Consider the following 23,581-nt stretch of genomic DNA (forward strand, 5'->3'; position numbering starts at 1 on the left):
ACTAGTACGAATCTAAATACTATATCTCTATATACTCTTTATATTAACTAGAAAGTACTCTTATATACTACTACTATCTTAGACTTATATATATATTATTACTAAGATCTAGTAATTAATAGAGCAATATCTGATTACTTAATATTTAGAAACTATTGTTCTACTGTTTTAATACCGTTTTACTAATATTAGTATTTCCCTTTAAGAAGTAAGACCTACTTAATAAGGTAACTATTATTATAACAGTTTCCTAACGGTATTGTACTACTAACTAACTAAGTAGTAATATATCTAGGTATACTATTAGTATATTAGAAGTATAAGCAAAGTACTTTCTATCTAGAAGACTAGAAGCTATAGAAATAGTAAATTATAGTGTTACTATTACCTAAACGGTTCCGAAACGTTAGACTTTGACTTAGATCGCTATATCTATTAGTAGAAAGCTATATAGTAGAGAGCCCTAGGCATCTAGTCTATATTTTGAATATATTTCCTACTAAACTGTTAACGTTACTATAACAATAGTATAACGGTTAAAGGAAACTTAATTAACAATATTTGTTCTACAGTCCTACTAAATTGCTAACGTTATAATAACGGTAGGGTAACAATTTAAGGAAACTTAGTCGACTTCTTTAAATCTTCTATACTAACTCTATTATCGACTCTACTATCGATATTCCTTCTACTAGATAGCTAACGTTACGATAACGGTAGGGTAACAGTTAAAGGAAACTTGGTTAACTTCTCTAAATCTTCTGTACTAACTCTACTATCGACTCTATTATCGATATTTCTCCTACTAGATACCTAATATTACGATAACGGTAGGGTACCAATTTAAGGAAACTTAGTTAACTTCTATAAATCTTCTATACTAACTCTACTTTCGACTCTACTATTGACTCTACTATCGATATTTTTCCTACTAGATAGCTAACGTTACGATAACAGTAGGGTAACAACTTAATAAAACTTAGTTAACTTCTCTGAATTGTTTATACTAACTCTACTATTGACTCTATTATCGATATTCGTCCTACTAGATAGCTAACGTTACGATAATAGTAGGGTAACAATTAAAGGAAACTTAGTCGACTTCTTTAAATCTTCTATACTAACTCTATTATCGACTCTACTATCGATATTCCTTCTACTAGATAGATAACGTTACGATAACAGTAGGGTAATAGTTAAAGGAAACTTGTATAATAGTTCTATAAGCGTAAGGGTATACGCGACAGAGGTCCTAGGTATAAAAGGTATAAACAATGTATAGCTTGCTAACTGAGGTATAATAACTCTGCCCTTCCTTCCTAGAGGAGGGTCCTCGCTATATATACAAGCTATTCTATTATCTACTCCTCGCTACCGGCACCGCCTCCTCTTAGGCAGCAGCCGATAACCGGCTCCCTTAGGAACCCTCTTAATTTAGAACGTCTCCGATCGGTAGAGCATCCCTTCTATACCGGATCGCCGGAGGTCCGCGAGGGCTTCCTGTCCTACGCGGCACGCCCCGCCCGCCTCGCCGGGGGTTCGCTAGGGCTTCTCTGCCCTAGCGTATTATAGACGCTCCCTCTTAGGGCTAATGTCCCTAGTAGCGACAGGTTATTAGTCCCCTATATATTCGCCCTACGAACGGGGGTAGACGTCTGCTCTTATCTAGGTACTACGTAGAGCTAGCGCATACCTATAGAATGTCTATGCCTTGGCATTAGTAAACATTGTATACAAATTCCCTCTTATGTTCGCGCTGTCGCGAAGCGTCGCTAAGAATGTTTACTTATAGTCGCGTCGCGAATTCCGTAGGTAGTAGTCGGGAGTGCGCGGTAGTATCGCTATAGAGATAGAATATTTCAATAGGTTCGTCGCGCGTTCTACGATCCTCTTATTCCTTTCCTATTAACAACCTACTATGTACCAATATTCTTACCCGCCTGCAACTCTATTACTACTACTATATCCAGATAGCTATACTTCTACTTCTCGTTCTTCGTTTACTCTTTGTAGCCCCCGCCTTGTCTCTTAGTTTCCCTCGCCGGCTCCGCCGCTTTATTAGGCCCCTTCGACTATTATAGCGTTTACCCGGGGGTACGTAACGATTCCTTTCTCCGCCGCGTATATAAAGGATATAGTGCCTAACGACTAGGACTATAGCTAGTCGGACGCCGACTAAGACGAAACCGGGTACGTAGCTATATACCTACGGTACGCAAAGTCGATCGCTATAGGGCGAGTGTATAATACGCCTATATACTATATATACGATAGCTACGCGAACAACAACAAAGTAGGATGTAATAGTATAGGAAGGGTAAGTGTCCGTCCGCCTCGCTAGGGGTTCGCCTTGCTAACGAGTTTGTATACAGACCGTACTAAGACTCTTAAACAAGGTAATCGCCGTCTAACGCTAGAAGGATACCTATAATAAGATCTGGAGAGAGATTACGGCTAGTTACCCGGCAAGCTCCGTAGAGGACGCGCGCGTCCTCGTAGAGGGCGACGAGGAGTACTGTCGCTAGGTAGCACGCCTCTATCTTATAGCGCGATCCCTTAACAGAGAGATCTATACTATTAAGGTAGCGTGCTACTATATAGGGACTACTATAGGTAGGCCTACCCTCGCGCTACGGTCGACCTAAGACTACTAGGGCTTGCTGCTCTTAGAGCAATTGCGTTCGCTAGGACGCTATCCCGTATAGGGACCCTTAGAACGCCTCTAAGGGTCGTTAGCGGTAAGTCTTTAACGACGCTCCCCGCTTTCGGGAACTAGCTAACTATATCGTAGCGTTCCTCTACTACCGCGGCAGACGCCTTTAACCAGACGCGTACGAGGTTCTACTAGGTAGTGCCTATCGTAGTATTACGCCTAGACGAGGCCCCGGCGGTTCCCCGCGCCTCGCCCTATCCTTAAGCAACCCTGCTAGCACCCCCTATAGGTCGGAGTTACCGTCGGGGTAGTCGCCCCGTAGTATATTCGTCTAACGATAAGGAGCTTCTAGCTACGGTACCGACGCCGGTAACCTCTCGTCGGCGCGGCGAGAAGGTACGCAAGGTTACTCTATCTCTAGAGCGGGGTCCCGTATTGCTAGACTTTGTTCGGGATGCCCTTCCTAGCCTACGTCGACCTAAGGCTAGTACTATTCCTATATCGACTAACGATACGCCCTCTCGTCCGTATAGCGGTCCTACGGCGACTACTTGTCCTGCTGCTCGTCCGGCGGTCCCTATCCGAGGCTTACTAGCGCGTACCCCGGCGGCTCGTCGCTAACTAGTAGCTCGCGAGACCCCTCGACGTTCGACGGCCGGTCGTATAGCGCCTCGTATACCGTATAGTAGTCGTACTTTGAATACTACGTACTCTCTATTACCCGGCTATATAGCTAGGTACGATTTTAATACCCTAGAGGGGATCGCCGCAGCTACCTTAGACCGGGTACTATATCTACGCCGGATACCTAGCCGTCCTGCTCCGATATTACTGTCGTTGCGCTCTATCCAGGGAACTCCCCGATTATCCCGCTATAGCGGTCGCCCTATTAAGAACCCTTAGCTAATACGTCGGTTCGATAATAGATACGACGAGGAGGATGTTAGCGATAACTAGGAGATAGAGAACGCGCCGCCGCTAGAGGTAGAGGCCCTATAGGATAGGGACCTCCTTATAACGGGCGCCCTCCGAAGTGAATCCCCGGCGCCCGTAGTACTATCGGTTACCGTCGCGCCGCCCGTTCTAGCCTCTCCTCGCGTCTCTAGAGCGCCGTTATTTCGAGGCTTCTCGCCCTTGCCTACGGAGCGCGAGGCTTCTCGGAGCCTATTACGCCTAGTATTATACCCGGCGATTCCCTTTCGCTTTACTAACCCTCTTTCTCGAGAGTCTGCCTGCGCCTCTCCCTTAGCGACTATACTACTATTGCGTCTGTTACCTCCCGCCGCCTTTAGAACCGCGCCGTCGTCGCCGGCTCGTCGGCAATTAAGCCCGATAGCCGAAACTTACTCTAGCCTGCCTTTGTTTATATCGCCTCGCCGCGAGGTTAAGTCCTCTCTCGACCCGGAGGAGTAGGGTCGGGACATTTACCTTAGCGGAGATTAGATTCCTAATATCGATCCGCGGTCGATATCGAATATAGGTCCTAACGGGTTAGTAGCCGTCCTAAGGGACATTCGCCGCTTTCTTCTAGACGCGGAAGTCCCGGCGCTACTACGTAAGATTTATCGGTTGCCTCCGTACCGGGCCCGCTAATAGGCTATAATATAGGCAGATTACGGGTTCTAGCGAGAAGAATACCTAGACGATTACGAGTTCGGAGGTCTTATCCGGTACGCAGCGCCTAAGGCCTCGGGGGGTACCCGGGACCCTACGCCGGTACTAGTAAGCGACTATACTATAGCCGAAGCGCCTTCGGCAGAGGGTAGCGTCGGGGGTTTGCGTATAAGGAGCGGAATATTTAGCATATTTAGTAGGAGGTAGCCGGGGGTCTACTAGGGTTATAATAGTTTGTCTTGTACTATATACTTTTCTTTTATCTACTGCTCGCTCCCTTAGGGGATACCCGTAATGATTTCTACTTATCTAGCAGCTTATTTATGTTTTCGAAGTTGTTCTTAGGTTCCTAAGTATTAAAGTCCTTATCGTACCCTTTCTACCTAAGTCGGTATTCCGTCTCTCCCTTCCTTTTCCTTTCGTCTACTATCTTGTCTACTTCCTATACTTCGGTACTATCGGCGGCGATATCGGGGGACGCTACGTTCGCTAGCGGAGCGCCGGGCCTTTCGTAGAAGGGTCGTAGGAAGGAGATATAGAATACCGGGTATATATAGTAGGTATTTAGTAGGATTAGCTAGTATGCCTACTAGCTATCGCCGACTACCTTGTCAACCCGGAATAGGCCTAGGAATTTAAGGGATAGCTTCTTGCTAGGCTGAGTTAGTTTCAAGTTCCTTATACTTAGGAGTACTAGATCTCCCTTAGCGAACGTCTACGGAGTGTAGTAGTCGTTATACTAGCGCTACTATCGCTTCTGCGCTTGTTATATACAAGTCGCCGCTTCCGCTCGTACCTGTTCTAGCAGCTAGACTTTGTCCGATACTACCGGCGCCTTCCCTTTATAGTAGACGTCTACGTCTAACGCGGACTACTAGGGATGTTTCCTATATACTATTATAAACGGCGTCTCGCCGGTAGTCGCGTATACCACATTGTTATATACGAATTCCGCGTATAGTAGGAGGGACGCCTAGTCGTCCTATCTATTAGACGTAAATATCCGAAGGTAAGCCTCTATCGTCTAATTCTAGCGTTCCGTCTGCCTGTCTGTTTAGGGATAGTACGCGGTACTTAGCCGTCGTTTTATCTAGTATTAGTAACAGATCTCGGTCTAGAATACCGAGGTAAAGAGCGTACCTCGGTCGCTAACGATTCCCTTAGGGAGCCCGAATTTAGTACCTATATACGTTATAAAAACTTTAGCAAAGTCCCTTACGGTCTACGTTTCTTAGGCCGGAATATATAATAATATCTTCAACAGCCTGTCGACAATAACTAGTATAGAGTCGTACGTTACCCTATAGTGCTTCGCCGGGGGTAGCTTAGTAATGAAATCTAAAGAGATCTCCTCCTATATATTTCCTAGTACCGGAAGCGATTTCAGCTCCCCTAATAGTATTGTCCTAGGTACCTTAGCCTTTTAGTATACATCGTATGTCTTGCAATATTCTCTTATATCCTATCGGAGCTCCGGCTAATATAACGAGCGGTAGACCAACTTTAGCGTCTTATCTTCGCCGAAGTGTCTAGCGAGGGCGGAGTTATAGAAGTTAGCTATAATTTCTGCTCGGACGGCCGGCTTATTTAGGACGTAAAGCCTCCCTTAGTACTGTAGTAGGTTCTTGTTATCGAATATCTAGGGGTCTAGCTTACTGCGGCGGGTTCGCTAGGCATCCTTCTACTCGTTCCTCTTACGGGCGACGAACTCGTCCCGTTGCTATAGCGAGGCTACGAGACTTCTAAAGAGTTGCTCTATATCGCCGCTTGCAGTCTAGCTCGCGAGTAGGACTCTTACTATTAAGCGTAGTACGTAGTATATATATTTACTAGTACTAGCGACCGGAGTTGTATTACGTAACGGCGCCGGGGGTTCGCCGGGCGTACCCGAAATTTCGGTCGTAGACTCCTCGCTACTTGCTATACTAACCTTACCGTTACGGATTTATATAGCTATTACCGCAATACTTAGATCGGCTAATCTAAGCTTATACTAGAGGGTTAGTAGCAATTGATTGACCGCGTCGTTCTCGGTCTAATAGTCCGCTCGTCTCGAGGGGCTATCTACTAGGTTAGTCTTCCCCGGCCGGTAGTATATCTCGAAGTCGAATTAGCCTAGATATACCGCCTATCGGGCTTGTCGCCCGTTTAGCTTCTGTACTGTCTAGATACCCCTTAGGTTGTTGTAATCGGTATATACCTAAAGCGGGGTATATACGTCCGCGAAGAAGTGTCTCTAGACTTTGAAGCTATAGACGACCGCGAGGAGCTCTTAGTCGTATGTTTCGTAATTCTGCTCTGCCGGCGACATCTTTCTTAATATAAAGGCGATAGGGTGCTACCGGTCGTTATAGAGCTACGTTAGGATCCCGTATAGGCCGTAGTCGGACGCGTCGGTTTCTAGTCGTAGGGGCTTCGCCGGGTCGTAGTAGCGGAGTATAAGGGCGGAAGTAAACATCTGTTTTAGCGCCTAGAACGCCGCCTCCCCGGCCTCCGTCTACTAGAATTCGCCTTTCTTTAGGAGGTTAGTTATTAGGGCTATTACCTTCGCGTACCCCGCTATAAAGCAGTAGTAGAAGTTAGCGAACCTAAGGAATAACTGCAGTTCCCTTAGGTTAGTCGGCGAGGGCTACTCGGTAATAGTAGCGACCTTCTTAGGGTCGGTGTATACGCCCTTACGGTTTACTCGGAATCTAAGGAATACTACCTCGCTTTGCGTAAAGGCGTACTTCTTTAGGTTAACGAACAATTCCGCCTATTCTAGCCTAGCGAGTACCCGGCGAACTGCCTCCTAGTGCTTTTCGATATTATCGTAGTAGGTATAGATAAGGATGTTATCTAGGTATACTACTAAGATATTATCGAGCAGCCCGGCGAGGGCCCGGTTAACGTACGCCTAGAATATAGCTAGGGCATTAGTTAGCCCGAAGGGTATTACCTTATACTCGAAGTGTCCGTATCGCGTTCTGAAAGCGGTCTTCTATTCGTTGCCTTCGCGGATACGGATTCGGTAGTACGCGTCCTTAAGATCTAGAGAGGTAAAGTACTTAGCGCTAGTAAGGCGCGTAAGGCTTTCGTCGATAAGGGGAAGAGGGCATCGGTCCTTAATAGTAATTAAATTCAAGGCGTAGTAGTCGACGTATAATCGCAAGGTCCCGTCCTTCTTTAGTACGAATAGTAGCGGAGCCCCGGCGGGGCTAGTACTATATACAATCTGTCCCTACTCTAACTCCTTATAGAGGTATTCCTAGAGGACTTCTAGCTCCCGCTAGGAGAGATAGTAGAGGGATCCGAAGGGCGGTTCCTTACTATCTATTAGTTCGATAGTATAGTCGGTTGCCTTATAGGCCGGAAGGATCGCCGCGGAGTCGTTGTCGAATATATAGCGATATCCTTCTAATGTAGCGGGGAGGGAGACTTGTTTTGCCTCGCCTTAGTTAATCGCGTAAATCTAGAAGGTCGAGCCCTAACCTCCCCGGGGGTTCGCTAGGCGTAACTACCCTACTATATAGATAGGGGAGGAGTCTTTCTTCGATTCGCGCTTCAACCTCTTTAGGGAGACCCTCTCGAGGCTAGAGATTATTAGTCCCTATCGCTATATACTAGGACCGTTCTAGATATCGATGCCTAGGGTCTTTAAGGAATACCGGCTAAGGAGGATAGAAGGTCCGTCCTAGTCGATACTATAGGCGAGAATCTTTATAGTTCGGGTGTCTATACTAGAGTCGCTGAGTTTCAACTAGAACTCGTAGGCGCTATAGTAGTAGGTTTCGTAGGTCGATAGCTATCTAAGTAACGGGAGTTAGGCCTCGATTCGGGGTAGGCCTATTTCTACCGCTACCTTCTAGCTAATCGTAGTTACCTAGGCGTACGTGTCGAGGGCGACCTATATAGGTTTCGTACCTTCGCTAGTAATAATAGTTCCTATTATTTTAATAATATCCCTAGATTCAATAGGTCGGGGCCCCGTCGTATCCTAAGTGTTCGCGACGAGCCTAATTAGTTTTTTAGCTAGATAGGGGTCCGGTTAGGATTACCGCGCTTTAACGGGCAGTCTAGGCGGATGTAACCTATCTTGCCGCACTCGTAGCACTTTAGTCCTAAGTGATCCCCTTTGTCTAGAGCGGCTTTCGTAGCCGCGCCCGATTTCGGGGCTTTAGCCGCGTTAGTACGCGGTTCCCTAGTATCTCCCCGGCGATCTCGATCTTTGGATTCGCGAGAAAACGCTGAGGCTGCATTGCTCAAAGATAGAGTCTTGGCTGGAGGCGAGGAGGTAAAATGCACTGCAATGCCAGTACCTCAGGTAGGTAGGGAGGCGTGTACAGCTGACGCGCACTCGTTCTGAGGTAAGCCGCGCGCGTCGGTTCTTGGCATGCACTCGAAAATAAAACACTGCACTCGTTTTCAAATCTACTATATTTTGTAGCGTAGTCTTGTAAAATATCGATAAAGGTAAGTTTCTAACATTTATATACTATGTTAGTACTAATAATATAGTAGTAGGATCGGGATAGTAGGTTTAGAGAAGTCGACAAAGTAAGTTCCCTTTAACCGTTACCCTATTGTTATAGTAACATTAGCTATCTAGTATTTAAAGAAGTCGACTAAGTTCCCTTTTACCGTTATCCTATCGTTATTATAACGTTAGTTCTTAAGTAAGGCGACTATTATTAACTATATTATCGAAATTTTTCTAACTTTCCTTTAACTATTACCCTACTGTTATCGTAACGTTAGCTATCTAGTAGGAGAGATCAATAATAGAGTCAATACTCGATAGTAGAGTCGGTATAGAAGATTTAGAGAAATTGATTAAGTTTCCTTTAACTATTACCCTACTGTTATTATAACGTTAGGTATCTAGTAAGAGAAACATTAATAATAGAGTTAATAGTCGACTCTTCTATACTAATTCTACTAAGTTTCCTTTAACTGTTACCCTACTGTTATCGTAACGTTAGGTATCTAGTAGGAGAAATATCGATAATAGAGTCGATAGTAGAGTTAGTATAGAAGATTTAAAGAAGTCGACTAAGTTTCCTTTAATTGTTACCCTACTGTTATCGTAACGTTAGCTATCTAGTAGGAGGAATATCGATAATAGAGTTAATAGTAGAGTTAGTATAAACAATTCAGAGAAGTTGACTAAGTTTTATTAAGTTGTTACCCTACTGTTATTGTAACGTTAGCTATCTAGTAGGAAAAATATCGATAGTAGAGTCAATAGTAGAGTCGAAAGTAGAGTTAGTATAGAAGATTTATAGAAGTTAACTAAGTTTCCTTAAATTATTACCCTACTGTTATCGTAACGTTAGCTATCTAGTAGGAAAATATCGATAGTAGAGTCGATAGTAGAGTCAAAGTAGAGTTAGTATAGAAGATTTATAGAAGTTAACCAAGTTGTAACACGCTAGGGCAGAGAAGCCCTAGCGAACCCCCGGCGAGGCGGGCGGGGCGTGCCGCGCGGGACGGGAAGCCCTCGCGGACCCCCGGCGATCCGGTATAGAAGGGATACCCTACCGATCGGAGACGTTCTGAATCAAGAGGGTTCCTAAGGGAGCCGGTTATCGGCTGCTGCCTAAGAGGAGGCAGTGCCGGTAGCGAGGAGTAGACAATAGAATAGCTTGTATATATAGCGAGGACCCTCCTCTAGGAAGGAAGGGCAGAGTTATTATACCTTAGTTAGCAAGCTATATATTGTTTATACCTTTTATACCTAGGACCTCTGTCGCGTATACCCTTACGCTTACAGAACTATTATATAATAACTCTCGTACCTTAACTATAAGGGAAAGGTCTGAACAATAGTAGGAGGACGTTCTACTAGATAGAACCCTAGCGACTCGCCGGGGAACCCCTCTATACTAGAATAGGCCTCTACTAAACAATCTTCCTCTACGGATATCGAAGTAGGACGAGTTTAGGAACTGCTCGACTAGGAGGAATCTATAGAAGCTCTTACTAGTATCTAGCTAGAAGACGCGAACGATTCCGAGCCGGAAATTATCGTCGAACGCAAGGAGCTAAGCGACCTTTAGAAAGACATCGCCCGCCTATAGGCGGAAAAGGAACGTCTGCTACTAATCTAAGAAGTAGCCGACCTCTAGAGTTACCGCGGTTACAAGCGGTATACTATAGAAACCGATATTGCCCCTCCTCCTAAACGCTCGGTAAAAGCCCCTAGCGAATACGAGGGGAGGTCCTTAAAAGAATACGGCGACTTCGTAATATCGTACGAAGTCGTATTCCTCTAGAATCTACGATCCTTCTAACGGGAAGCTAAGAAGTATACCTAGGCAATACAGTACCTCTCTAAGGGGTATACCCCGAGGGACCGCTAGTACGTATACTAGTAGCGGATAACCGAGGCCGAGTATAAGGATACGACTTAGGGTAACTTCAAGCAGTTCCTATTTAACCTCCTAGACGATCCTAACGCTCGACTGCTTTAGGCTTACCTAGACTACGCGTCCGCTAAACAACGTACTAACTAGTCTCTAAGAGAGTTCCTAATATACCTAGAGACTCTCGAGGTATAGCTAGAACGGTATACTCTAGAGCAATAGCTATACTAGTTCTTCGCCCGGTTGTATCCGGAGACCCGCCGACGGATCGTCGATTATAATTCTATCCCTAAAATACGGGACGAGTTAGTTAACCTAGCGACCTAGATCGAGAAGAACTACCCGAGGACCTAAGGCGGTAAAGGGCGGACTAGTAGCAACAAGCCAACGGAAATGTGTTATAAAAGGTATTCATCGTCTTTCCACCCTACAATGACCCGGCTCATCAGCATTATTAAGAAGGATGTTCATGGGGTTTTAGGTCTTGCCTCGCAAGCTCAAGGTACCTGCCTGGTTTGTAGGAATTGAGCGAAGACTCACAGGTGCCGATTCCGAGCCTTTTCTCTCATATGTGTGCTGCTCTACGCGGCCAACAACGCACCCTGCATAATCAAATGGCCCTGCATAGGAAATTTTTGGATATGTAGCAGTGTCAGCAGGATCGAGATGGGAAGAGGCGTCTACAGTGGAGGCCTGAAGATGGTGAGTACCTTATCCGAAATCAAGAGGAATATGCCGTCCGTACTGTTAAGAAGAGGTAGAGTGCATTGAATGTTATTGTGAAATGTGAAATGTGAGCTGCTGGGCTCAATTGGGATAAACACCGATACGCCCAAGTGATGAGAAGTTCGTTTTAAGCCTTGGTCTTCCTCTTTTTCGCCTTCTCTTTGGTAACCTTGACCTCACCGCTCTTGCTCTTCCTCTTTGTAGTTTTCTCAGCAACGATAGCCTGTCCCTCTGCTCCAGCATTGACAGTAGCGAGAACAGTCTCCTCGACAATCTCTCCATTGCCCGGCTCGGTGCCGTTTTGGATCGCCTTCACGACCTCCTCAGCCGTAGCCCCAGCGCTGACCTGCTCGATACTCTTCTTTTCCTTCGCCGCCACACCCTCTACAGGCTTGACATCAGGCATGTCGAAGTCGTATCCCATTTCCTTCAATTTCTCTGCTTTCTCCTTCCTCCTCTCACTCTCCCTGGTAATCCTCTTCTCCCAGCCCTCCCGATCGGTCCCCTTTCTCAATCTGCTCCCCTCAATCCTGTTTCTCGGTCTCGCTTTCCCGTTTCCCTTGACCGCTTTCGTACCTTTCCACATGCCCTCTTTGACTTGCTCAGCTGGCACACGCTTGCATTGCAAGATATGTCCAAACATGAGATATTTGTCCATAGTCTTGACGACAATATCCGCCACAGCAGCTGCTGCAAACTCGATGAACGCGTAATGCTGACTCTTTCCCGTTTTCTTATTTCTTGCGAGGCGGAGATTCGTGACATCGCCGAACTGTGTCAAGTAGGCGCGGAGTTGTTTTTCGTAGAAGCCGTGTGGGAGGCGGGAGATGTAGATGACGCCTGGTGTGGCTTCGGGGTCTGAAGAAGCGCCATTGATGTTCTTGGGCTTGATGCGCGAGATTTTCAGTTCGCGCGCGATGGCTTTTTCGGTTTTAGGAAGAGCTGGGAGGCTTTCGATGGGGATGCCGTCTTGGTCGCGGTCAATGTCGTCTTCTCCCTCGCTTTCATCGGAAGAGAAGCCGGCAAGGAGAGCGGCAGTCTGGTCTGGAGTGAGTTCTGCGCCGCCGTCGGACTCGGAGTCGTCGTTGGTGGCTTCTGCGACGACTGCTTCTGCTTCTGGCTTGGACTCGACGATGACCTCCTTCTCTTCGACCACCTTCTTGGAAGCCTTCTTACTACCTTTCTTTTCCTTCTCTTTGACTGTCTTCTCACTGACAACGACAGTCTTGTTCTCCGACTTGGCGGTCTTCAGAGCAGACTTCGCGGGCAGAGGTCGATCTGCGGACTTTTTCACCGTCGCAGGTGTTGTCTTAGCCTTCTTCGCAAGCGGCTCAACGTTGTCGCCCGACTTGCGCTTCTTCCCTTTGGTTTCGGCTGACATGATTACTGCTGTACTGTACAAAAAGTAATGTTGTCTGTGTAGAGTGCAGAATGAAGTTGGTGTTGGCGATTCCAATTTTCCAAACATTTTTGTGGAGCACCGGGGAAACTGCTGGGACTGAACTAATCTCCAACTTCACATGAAAGTAAACCGCTTCCAGACCCAAGAAACACTCCATCTTTTCCCAACATGGCAGACGAAAATCTCACTCACGACGAGTTGTGGGATGACTCGGCACTAGTCACCTCTTGGAACGATGCTTTCAATGAATACAAGGTCAGACAAGTTCAACCTCATCACCACGCTGAAACCATCGCTCACTCCTCATCACAGAAATACCACAGCCTTGCATCCCGAGGAGAAAAAGTCGAACAGCCCAAGCAGCCGCCCACAGAAAGCCTCAAAGAAGTCGCAGTCGAATCAAAAGCGGCCGCCTACTTAAACGGCACAACAACAACTACGACGCAACCATCATCAAACGCACCAATCAACTTCACGACAGAAGCAACACCTACAGCAACGACAACGACAGCCACCCCACATACTGCCGCAGGTCCCATATTGCCGAATCTCCCACAAACTCTTCTCAATGGCTGTAAGAGTCTTATTTCGTTGCATCTCACCCAGATGCCATCTGTCATAGCTAACGAACATGAAACAGCCCAGAACGAAGATCTCAAGAACATCATGATGTCCTGGTATTATGCTGGATATTATACCGGTCTGTATGAGGGACAGCAGAAGGCTTGGGCGAGTATTCAGGAACAACAACTGGCACAGCAGCAGGAAGAACAATGACAACGACCACTGGAACAGGGACGGGAACAGGAACAACATTAACAGCAACAAGTGCGTGCTGCTGCGGAGGGTTAAGCATGAATTTGAACTCATGAGCTGGCTTCGTCGATCGGGAAGGGATGAGGTATGCACCTATGAAGAAGCAACGCACGCACGAGACGGACGTCATGTTTCGGCATGCATGGTAGGACCTCTTATGTCGAGTGGGAGGACCGTCAGGCTACATCACTGATGCTCGCGGGGTTGATCTGCAACGTGGTAAGGTTCATCTATTATTCCGTGTCCTGAAGGAGTTCAGGGATGAAACCTCACAGATGTTCCTACAGGCTTTTGTTCTATCAATTGGGCAGCGGCTCTATACAATCAGTATCTCGTACGGAGCAAGGGTCGTCAATGACACAATGGCGCAAGAGCTTCTAGTCGCAAGTGCGAGCGGTGGCAAATGTGGACATGGATCGAAAAAGTGCGCCTGTGAAGGAATTTAGGTTAGAAGGGACATGCATGCATGGAACATGACAGCATCTCTCTCTTACTCAACGTTAACATTCCGTTGATGGTTTGCATTGAAGATCGTAAAGCTACATCTTTCTCATCGTCTCGTGATTTGGTTCGTTTTCTTTTCGTTCCTTCATTGGCCGATTATGCATATAAAATAGCCACATGATCTTCACCCGCGCTCCAGGCCCCCCTCCACGTTCGAGAAAGACAGTCGAACGCTTATGGCATATTACGCCGCCTTTCACGCGAAGCCAGGATGTAGTACTGCATTGACTGCATCGGTGCAGCACGATCATGGAAGTCACCAGTCGACGTCTTCTCGATCAATATCATCTTCTTCAGTTGGAGGGCTGGATGACCTGCTGCTCCACGGCGGCTCTGCACCAGGACATACGTATGAAATGCCTCCTTTACCGCTGTGAACCCATTGTGGACATTCGTGCTCCGCCCGGTCCAGCATAGCGTTCGAAACTTGACGGTCGTCATTCTATTCCACCACCAAAGCCGCCGATGGCACGAATCCTGCTTCCTTCAAAGTCATGCCGAAGTCTTCGTACTTCCATGTCTTTTTGGGCCAAGATTGTGTGAAGCTGGTAGCTGTTGTGCCATTCTCCTGCTTGATTGCCTCTGCAACCTCGAACAGCGTCGTGTCCGCAGGCATGGTCTTCATAATATTACCATTTCCAGTCTGGAGTCTTAGACGGGCTTCGCTGTGGTTTGCGGCTTTGGCAGGAGCTGCAGCTGCAAGACCACCTGGAGCGGCAGTGGCAGCGCCTGGGTTGTATGCAGCGGGATTGTCTCGCATCGCCTTCTCCTGGTCAATCTTGGCCTTGCGAGCGGCTTTGTCAGCCTCGATCTTGTCCTTGATACGCTTCTTCGCGGCGATGTCCTCGGCCTTCTCCTTTCGCTTGTTAGCAGCCTCCTGTATTTGCTGCTTGCGCGCCAACTGCTCCTTCGCGTCGTCGCTCTCCTTGGTGTGCTTTCGTCGAATCTCTTCGTTGCGCTTTTGCTCCTTCTTCAACTCTAGCTCTGCTTTTGCTTTCTTCTCTGCCGCCTTCGCTCTGAGCTCTGCTAGTCTCGCTTGCTTCTCCTCTTCGGTCAGTGGCGCAATCTCCTCGGTGGACTCCGCGAAATCGGTATGTCCCGACTTTTCGGCGTGGAATTGGGCTTGTGCCATGGAGCGGAACTTTTTCTGGCACTCGTTGCAGATCATTGATTTGGGTACCTCGCCTGCTGCCAGCTGAGGCTGCTCCGCGTCTTCTGCCTCATCAGTCTTGAGCTGCTCGAGGGAGCGGTCGGCGTTCTTGTCCAGCCAATCGATCGCGCCTTGAAGATTGCCCCCCTTCTTAAGAGCCATCTCGCTCTTCTCCTTGTCGAAGCCCATGTCGACCAAGCTGTCGAGATCACCCATGGCGGCAGAGGTGTTGAGCGTGGATGTGGAGGTGGGGAGGTGGTATTGACTGAGAGTCGGGCGATAGTATTGGCTGTGAGCTTGGAGCTGTACGCGTTGCTATTGTAGCTGGAAATAGATCCTCGGCGGTGTGTTGAAGTAAGCAAGGCGGTTGTCTGCGGACTACAGGCAGTGAGTATATGTAGGGTAGGCAGAAGTGTCTCGGCATGTGAAGCGAGGCGAGCTTGCAAGTGACGACACCAAGCACAGACGACACCTACCTAACGACCGGGTTCGAGAAGCGTACTCACCTTCCACGCCAACTTGTTCCGCTCTACTGTCACTAGCACTACCAAACAACACCCCACAACCACCTGAAGAACACCTTCGCTCCACAACGTCTCCTTGACCAATACGATACGCACACACACACCGCACTCCCTACGAGCAGTGCCTGCGACAATCCTCCGCGCGTCGAGCCAAGCACTCGCCAGCCCCTCGTCCCAAGGCACTTCACCTCCCAGCCAACCTGCCATACCACCGCTTCACCTGCACTCGCCGCAACCATGTCGGTGGACTTGACGCCTCAGGAGCTGGGCTTCAAGCGTGTGTAGACTCGAACATCATCACCCAGTGCTGCCCCTCCCGCTGACAATGCGCTTCAGGCCCCTTCAATCACGAAGTCAGCCAAGTCCTTCGGCTCCACAACCCCAATAGCGATCCAGTGGCCTTTAAGGTGAAGACCACTGCGCCGAAGCAGTATGTGTGGCTAGTGGTAGTCAAGGTGATGGGCGGACACTGATAGGGCTGTAGATACTGCGTGCGACCCAACTCTGGTCGCATTGACCCTGGCGGGGATGTCGAGGTCCAAGTCCTGCTGCAGTCCATGAGGGAAGATCCACCCCTCGATGCACGGTGCCGCGACAAGTTTCTTGTGCAATCTGTTGCCATTGGCGCCCATGTCGAAGTTGCCAATGTCGCCTCAGTCTGGACCAACATCGAGCAAACTGCCAAGTCCTCCATACAAGAGAAGAAGATCCGCGTCTCTTTTCTGCCTGCCGATGGTAGCGCTGGGGTGGGTGCTGCCGCGTCTCCCTCGCCGGCCACGAATGGCGCCTCGCATCTCCAAGAAGAGCCTCCAGCCTACTCATCACCATCCCCAGCTGCCGTCACTCCTGCACGCAACTTCGCGTCGTCAAGCTCCACATTCGAGAAGAGTGCACCACCCATGGAAGATCTCAACCAGCCCCAATCGACTCTTCACTCGACAACTGCCGCCGTGTCCAATGTGACTGGTGTTAGCCAGGCGGAACTCGAGCGACAACTGGCCGCTGCGAACCAGACCATCTCGGAGCTACGGACGAAGGCAGCAGAAGCGACTGGCCTCAGGCAGCGCAACATTGGAGGAGATGGTGCTACTGCAACGAAAGGAGGTCCAACTCCGATCACTCAAGCTGCGCCGGGTGGTGTACCCGTGCAGATTGTGGCGGCAATCGCTCTATTGAGCTTCTTGATTGCCTACCTGTTCTTTTAGTTGCCCTTCTAGGGTGGCGATCCAGACAGAGAAAAGACCGATGACGAGAATTGGCAATGGCGAACACGAGTCCAATACTAGAGGACCGGCCGGGAAGTGGACACAGGCAACAAGCGATGGACACTCGACGGCGAAAACTTGACAGCCGGCGTTCGCAGCATACATGGGCACCTGGGCCAAGGAGGGTCGGGTGATACCTTACTACGCCGAGTGGCGTAGACCCCTGAGGGTGCATGTTTGCAAACTGCGATGGAACGAGAGAAGGATGGTCTGGGCGTGCAGATACTTGGTGATTACCTTATGTTTTGATTAGAGAATGCTTTTCCCCCCGCCTCTGCAAATGTCGATACTGCGAGAAATGTTTACAACTACAGACTGCATCTTTCTCTTTCTCCGCGATTGGCGATTGTTGGTCCTCGACTTGTCTTGTGATTTTATATCACGCCTGGTGTGAGTATGGTGCAGTTTGCGACTGGCGTGTCGAAGCCGAAAGTCCAAGCTCTAGATTTATCACGTGATTAGCATGCCAAAAATAGGTTTAGCTTCTTCTCTTCCTAACCGCATCTCCTTCGGCTCCTCCCTTTCTTTCCTAATTATCGCACGACTGAAAATCCGCGTCAGATTCGCCCTGCTGGCAGCCAGGACTGGTCCATTTCTGGACCGCAACCATGGTTTTAGTACCTTTGAGTTTGTCACAGAGCGCGCGTCTCTCGACGCGTTTGTTGTGACAGTGAGTAAAGAACGCATAGCTGTATTTGTATGGTATAGATCAAGACTCTCTGTGTTTTCGAGGGAGCTTCGCTGTACACAAGACTGTGTTGTTCGTGGCAACGATGGTCTTCGACGGGGCCGGTACCAAAGCTTCAGATGCAGTCTCTGCATCTTCAGCACTCCCGTCTCGAACGCTAGTACTCGCAACCTCCTGAATTTCTCCTGAGGTTGATTGGTGCGTCAGGTTCATGAGCAATATTTTACTCGATGGTAGGGGCATGAGCAATATTGTTGTTTATGACATGTCGAAGACCTTGGGTATGTTCTTCTGATCGTCGCATCATAGAAATGATACACAGAAGCTGACTATATTAGGTAGGATTGAAATGCTAGTTGTGGCCTCCGACCCTTTCGCGATCAGTACTATGGCTCACGCACTGTATGATATTTTGCCCTTCCTGGACAAAACAAGAGCATCCTCCTTCTTTGCACTCTCTTCTCTCTTCATACCGCAGACTCCAATTTGCGCAAGCCTCAAAGCTATCTTCAACGCACTTTCGGAATCGACGTATTGTCGGGGACGACGCGTCTTTCTAGATCAGCCTTGGCGCCGCCCAAGACACGTCAAGCATGCTCCCAAGGGTCGCCGATGACAGACCTATCTCCAATTGCACCCGCTGTCCAGGGCGAAGAGTACCCGCCGCCTCAGGCTCTCTGGCGCCTAAAATCCGCTTCTGCTGCGATGTAGCTCGATCCGCAGGCTCAATCCTTTCGATACTGAGTGCACGACAAGGCAAACCACACGTGCAAAATTTCTTCTCCCACATTGGAACAGAACACTACTGTTATGATCTGTAGGGTATGACATGGGTTATGACAAGAATACAATTGCCAAACAAAGCCACAGAATAAGGCGGACAAAGGTGATACAGGGCTTGATGATGAGATGACATGGTTGAAGAGATACATTATGTATGCTCAAGATGAGCAATGAATACTTCTGATGAACAAGAATGTGTACTTATACAGCATTTTGAGGAAGAGTAGAATGGTTAGTCAAATCATTTGCAAGACTTCTCCACTCCCACTTCACCATTCACAACACAAACCACACTCCACATCTATCGACTTCTTCTCCTATATTGGAACAGAGCACTACGCCAAGCGAATCAGGCCCCAGATGCTTACGCCGACCGATTTCGACCTCGAGAAGGATGACAGAGCCGACCCTTTCTATTGGATTTGCTTTACTACAACCTGATCTCAAGTCACGTTCTGTGCACCGTGAAGAACCGCAAAAAAGCCGCAAAAGTACATAGCCTAAAAAGAAGAATCCTGACAGATGGCGTTCCGCGCATGTTTGGGATGAGATGAGGGGAGAACAGGCGAGGCTGTTCTCTCACCTCACATCTCAAGCACACGGACGAGACGAGACGAAAACCCGTTGGACAAGGAAGTTCCATGCAAATACGACAAGAGCACAACCACAATATGCTCATTTACACACTCTCGATCGAGCGGTGAGAAGCTGGCCATTCCGCGGCACGTACCCCTTTTTCGAAAGGTTAAGTACGTCCAGCCGCATCGTAAAAGAATTGGCTGGTCTTTCCCCTCTAAAGGAATGGCTGTTGTGGTTTCCGTGCACTTTTTCGTCAACACTCTAGATACCCTCTTTTTGGAGCGTCGAGGTTGGAGAAGAAGAATATCAGGAGGAGGAAGGCGAATTCTTGCGCACTTGCAATGTTTATGTGTCTTGGTGACGAGACGGGCTGACTGGGGAAGGTGATGGCGAGTGTACTGACCACGTTGTTGGCATTGTGGCTTTGTATACAGGTGGGATGTACATCTTTGCGTTTCTGTTCCATGGAGCATACTCTTTTCGATTGGTTCAGTCACTTGAGCCGTTTTCGCCTGTCTGACCCTCCACGCTGTTCAATACCGCATATTCTCAATCGCCTCGGTTGAGTGCGCGTTCCCTAAAATCCCCACTCACCGAACTCCTCGATCCTCTGCATTCGGAATCTACCATGTGCCGAGCAATCCGCATCCGCAGCACTGTCGTGCGGTGGAAGATCATGTGTGATTTACTATGAAACGTTCCAGGTTTGCCACTTCTTCTTGGGCTGCCGCATCACTCCTCACCACTCGAGTCTGATGATTGATCAACTTCCTTCGGCCTATTAGCAGGCTGTCTGCCCGAGAGTGAAGCCGCTTCTGATGTTTAGTAGATCCCGAAGCCAGCAGATACAGCCCGGGCTAAGATGAGATCTGCTCCTCGTGCTCCAATTCGGCTAGAATAGCATCCTTCATAGCAATAAATCGGCAAAGGCGTTCACTATGCATGCAGGACACCTAGCAGATGGCATACATCTGTAGGTTCTGGCACAACGTGAGCAGCAGCAACAACAAGCTGCTACTTCATCTGATCACTTATTTGCTTCGTGTATACCAATCCATCTCACGCTCCCTTCAAATCATATCGTGCCTTCTGCAACTCCTCCACGTCAAGCGGCGCAAGCTGCTGTCTCGCAAACATAGTCAACCCCATAATAATAGCAGGTAAACTCTCCCTCCACGCATCCTCTACTCTTCCCTGCCTCCAACTCAGCCCAGCAGCCAACACCAGAAGGCCTGCCAATCCCATGTTCAGTACCACCAAATATTTCTTTAAAGGACCCTTCTCCGCTTCAAGCTTATACACAGCTTTCTTCCCCTTCCGATCCGGCCTCTCGATGATAGGTAGGAAGTGTAGAATGTATGCCGTGCACGCGAGACTGGAAACTCCCCCGAGAGCGATGATTCGCTGGCGCGCTGTGGAGGCGATGATGAAGGTATAGCAGAAAACGAGCACGGCGAGCAGTGGTATGCTGAGGAAGGCTTTGCGATAGAGTTCGTTCTTGGCGGTGTCTTCGGCCAATAAGTCTGCGATCAACTTCTCCTGGTGCTCTTCATCGAGTTCTTCGGGCTCGTCGACGTCGTCGTCATCGGTGGGATAGCGGAAGGTCTTTCGGAGGCGTGCGGCTGCCATTTAGTGAGGGTGTTGGTGAAGACTGTGCGGAAGTCGAAGGTGGGTGTGTTTGTTGTCGTTTTCTAGCGGTTTCTCAGGCGTTGTTGGCGATACAATCGCAGAGTGGTGTTGACGCGACTGTCATTCTCTCGTGATATTGCACCTCACTTTGGTCGCCTCGTCATCAGACTGTTGCCTGAGTGCGTGCTACATGTACTTCTACTTTGAAGGATGTACGCGTGCAGTAGGGTCCGCGAGTCTATTCACATGACGCTTGGACACTTTCTGAGTGAATCTCGGTCTTATATCGCTCTCTCTCTCTCCTCTCCCTCTCCTCTATCGCTCTCTCCTCTCCATCGACATTAGCCGTGCTGGCTACATCAATGACCGCTTTCCTAAGGCTTTCATAGAGTTTTGGGATACCTGGCCATGCTGGCCGGCCACTCAAGTCTTGGCCGGCGGGCAGCCGCAGAAAGGTTGACGACGTGCTCATTACCGGTATTGCCATTGTTTTGTATATAAGCAACAACAATCACAATCACATTATCCACACCCGCTGCTCACCCATAGGATTGTAATGAGCTCCTTACCATCTCGCCAGGCCACTTCCGACATGACGGCTCCCGACAACAGTGTAAGTGAGGTAGCACAATTCACCCGGTCAATCATGAGCGCGGCATTATGCAGAAGACAATGCTTATTATGCTTAGCCTGATCGCCTTCTCGAAAGCCTTCAAGACCTCCTCCGTGGCCCAGGTGGTGCTATAGCAATCATCAAGAATGGCGAAACCTTCCTCCGTCACACATATGGCTTCGCAGATCTTGGACGTCGCATACCTCTCACGCCGCAAATGCACATGCCGATCTGTTCCATATCCAAGCATATGTTCTGCCTGGTCCTCGCCTCGCTCAAAAGCGAACCAACTCCACTCATGACCAAATCTGTCGGCGACATTTGGGATCAAGCTTCTGCAGAGCTCCAGAAGGTTCTCCCTCACCTGGTTACCCAAGGCCTGACTTTCGCAGACCTCTACAACATGCAATCGGGCATCCGGGACTACTGGGCGATGACCACACTTTGGGGAGCACATCCTGAGGGCCCGTTCAGTATTCTGCTGGATGCCCCACAAACCGTAGCACGGACGAAATCATTCCATTTTCAGCCTGGTACGGAGTGGTCGTACTCGAATGTCAACTTTCACATCCTTGGTCAAATCATTGAGGCGGTCGCTGGACAGTCTCTCGGGCAGTTGTTGGACGAGAGAGTCTTCAAACCCGCGGGCATGAAATCTGCTGCTCTGTGTCCAAATACATATGGCCATCCACTGCCTGTTGTGGGATATGAAGGTGATGAGAAGCACGGCTATACCCCCGCTGTCAATCGTATTGAATGGGCTGGAGATGCAGGAATCGTCGCTAGTCTGGATGACATGATTGCGTATGAGAAGTGGCTCGAACGAACTTATGCCGAGGCTGGAAGTCTGTACAGCACCATCGTAGCGCCTCAAACGTATCGTGACGGCACTGCTGCAGGCTACGGCTTCGGACTTGCTCATGGCGAAACTGCAGGAGCAGCCTGGACGAGTCACGGAGGCGCACTGAGAGGCTTTCGCCTGCACCGTATTCACGTCCCAGAAGAGCATCTATCTGTTGTAGTCCTCTTCAACCACGAAGCAGATTCCGCTGCACCTGCTGACGCGATCATCAAGCGCTTACTCCAATGGCAAGAACCAGAAAAAGCCCTCTCCACCCCAGCGCCAGAGTGGCAAGGGAACTTTTTGGATACGGAGACTCAGCTTCTGGTCCACGTGGAGAATATCGAGGATGGCCAAGTGAGCATCACGTACCACATGGCCACCGAAAAAGTGCCACTCACCAGTGCAATCCATGCCGAGTCGAAGAGTATCATCGCAAACATCGCCGGCGACGAACTACACGTCGAACGCCAACGAGAACACCGAACCTTAAACGCCAGGCGCATCAAGAGCCCCACCACAACTAACTCAACAAACGAGTATATCGGAGATTACCAATGTGCAGAAGTCGATAGCAGCTTCCACTGCTCTCCCGGTTCAGGCAACTTGTTATACGGATCCTTCGATGGCTTTCTCGGTCAAGGCCCTGCACATCTCATGCAATACATTGGCGAAGACGTTTGGACATTGTCCAATCCTCGTGGCATGGATGCTCCAGCTCCTGGCAACTGGACTATAGTTTTCCAGCGTGACGAGAACGGAAAAATTTCCGGAGTCACTATTGGTTGTTGGTTAGCGAGGCTGATTCAGTTCGCAAAAGTGTTGTGAGTTGAAGGACCTGAGGCCTGAGGCTGAGATGAGCTAGCTGTGGAATACAGTATGTACCAGGTACCGCACGGCTATCGAGGTCTGAGATATGTCATAGCGAAGTTCATTAATTCCCAAGAACCTACACGGCCGAGACGGTCACTCGACCAGATACTACAGACCTATGCTCGCGACCATGTCCGAGATCCGGTTACCGAGACTTAAGCTACTTACCTGTAGGTAGGCACCACGGCACCACTCTGCTAGACGCGGGGAATTGAAGAAAGCTGCAGCTTTGACTGCTTCTGCTGCTGAAGACGTCTAGTAATTATGGCAGCAGACATCCATGTCTTGGTAGATGTAGGTAAGAAGGTAGGTAGGTGCGTACCTAGGTACATGTAGTTTTCCCCAAATTTCACTTCTTCCGCCAAGGCTCACATAACCAGGTACGCTACATCACATGCGAGATATCCAGGTACTGGGTAGATCAATGAAAATTGAAATCGCCGAGTATAAGAAACGCCACTATGAGAGTGTATTAGAGTGGTGCAACCCGGACTTGGCGAAGAAAACCAGCTGGGAGAATGGTCGTTCCGATATATGTCCGTGCCCATTGGGAACGTAACGCGACTTGCACTGGCGC

General features: G+C 48.7%; 7 protein-coding genes across 7 annotated transcripts; 4 read left to right on the forward strand and 3 right to left on the reverse strand.

Moving 5' to 3' along the window:
• Nucleotides 1-11,388: 11,388 nt before the first annotated feature.
• Nucleotides 11,389-12,755, reverse strand: SEPMUDRAFT_152089 (RNA-binding domain-containing protein). Its single transcript, XM_016907235.1, has one exon. The coding sequence runs from the start codon at nt 12,716-12,718 to the stop codon at nt 11,465-11,467; it is 1,254 nt and encodes a 417-aa protein (XP_016756534.1). The 5' UTR covers nt 12,719-12,755; the 3' UTR covers nt 11,389-11,464.
• A 152-nt stretch (nt 12,756-12,907) lies between these two features.
• SEPMUDRAFT_136584 (uncharacterized protein) lies at nt 12,908-13,984 on the forward strand (the record flags this gene model as incomplete). The annotated part of the gene is made up of 3 exons (XM_016902785.1): nt 12,908-12,994; nt 13,052-13,313; nt 13,380-13,984. 3 exons carry the CDS (start codon nt 12,908-12,910, stop codon nt 13,514-13,516), a joined length of 486 nt encoding a protein of 161 aa, XP_016756535.1. The 3' UTR covers nt 13,517-13,984.
• Nucleotides 13,985-14,038: 54 nt separating this feature from the next.
• SEPMUDRAFT_152090 (uncharacterized protein) lies at nt 14,039-15,585 on the reverse strand. Its single transcript, XM_016907236.1, has one exon. The coding sequence runs from the start codon at nt 15,423-15,425 to the stop codon at nt 14,502-14,504; it is 924 nt and encodes a 307-aa protein (XP_016756536.1). The 5' UTR covers nt 15,426-15,585; the 3' UTR covers nt 14,039-14,501.
• A 197-nt stretch (nt 15,586-15,782) lies between these two features.
• SEPMUDRAFT_74056 (VAMP-associated protein) lies at nt 15,783-17,317 on the forward strand. The gene is made up of 3 exons (XM_016910048.1): nt 15,783-16,010; nt 16,070-16,163; nt 16,218-17,317. Exons 1-3 carry the CDS (start codon nt 15,971-15,973, stop codon nt 16,936-16,938), a joined length of 855 nt encoding a protein of 284 aa, XP_016756537.1. The 5' UTR covers nt 15,783-15,970; the 3' UTR covers nt 16,939-17,317.
• A 144-nt stretch (nt 17,318-17,461) lies between these two features.
• SEPMUDRAFT_111768 (uncharacterized protein) lies at nt 17,462-18,910 on the forward strand (the record flags this gene model as incomplete). The annotated part of the gene is made up of 6 exons (XM_016900935.1): nt 17,462-17,668; nt 17,961-17,967; nt 18,165-18,393; nt 18,508; nt 18,557-18,621; nt 18,679-18,910. 6 exons carry the CDS (start codon nt 17,462-17,464, stop codon nt 18,908-18,910), a joined length of 741 nt encoding a protein of 246 aa, XP_016756538.1.
• Nucleotides 18,911-20,107: 1,197 nt separating this feature from the next.
• SEPMUDRAFT_121203 (uncharacterized protein) lies at nt 20,108-20,677 on the reverse strand (the record flags this gene model as incomplete). The annotated part of the gene is made up of 1 exon (XM_016901668.1): nt 20,108-20,677. One exon carries the CDS (start codon nt 20,675-20,677, stop codon nt 20,108-20,110), a length of 570 nt encoding a protein of 189 aa, XP_016756539.1.
• A 558-nt stretch (nt 20,678-21,235) lies between these two features.
• SEPMUDRAFT_152091 (beta-lactamase/transpeptidase-like protein) lies at nt 21,236-23,494 on the forward strand. The gene is made up of 3 exons (XM_016907237.1): nt 21,236-21,290; nt 21,367-23,336; nt 23,385-23,494. Exons 1-2 carry the CDS (start codon nt 21,270-21,272, stop codon nt 22,957-22,959), a joined length of 1,614 nt encoding a protein of 537 aa, XP_016756540.1. The 5' UTR covers nt 21,236-21,269; the 3' UTR covers nt 22,960-23,336; nt 23,385-23,494.
• The last annotated feature ends 87 nt before the right edge of the window (nt 23,495-23,581 follow it).

This window comes from Sphaerulina musiva (genome assembly GCF_000320565.1).
Source record: "Sphaerulina musiva SO2202 unplaced genomic scaffold SEPMUscaffold_12, whole genome shotgun sequence".
In the NCBI taxonomy this organism is placed as follows: domain Eukaryota; kingdom Fungi; phylum Ascomycota; class Dothideomycetes; order Mycosphaerellales; family Mycosphaerellaceae; genus Sphaerulina; species Sphaerulina musiva.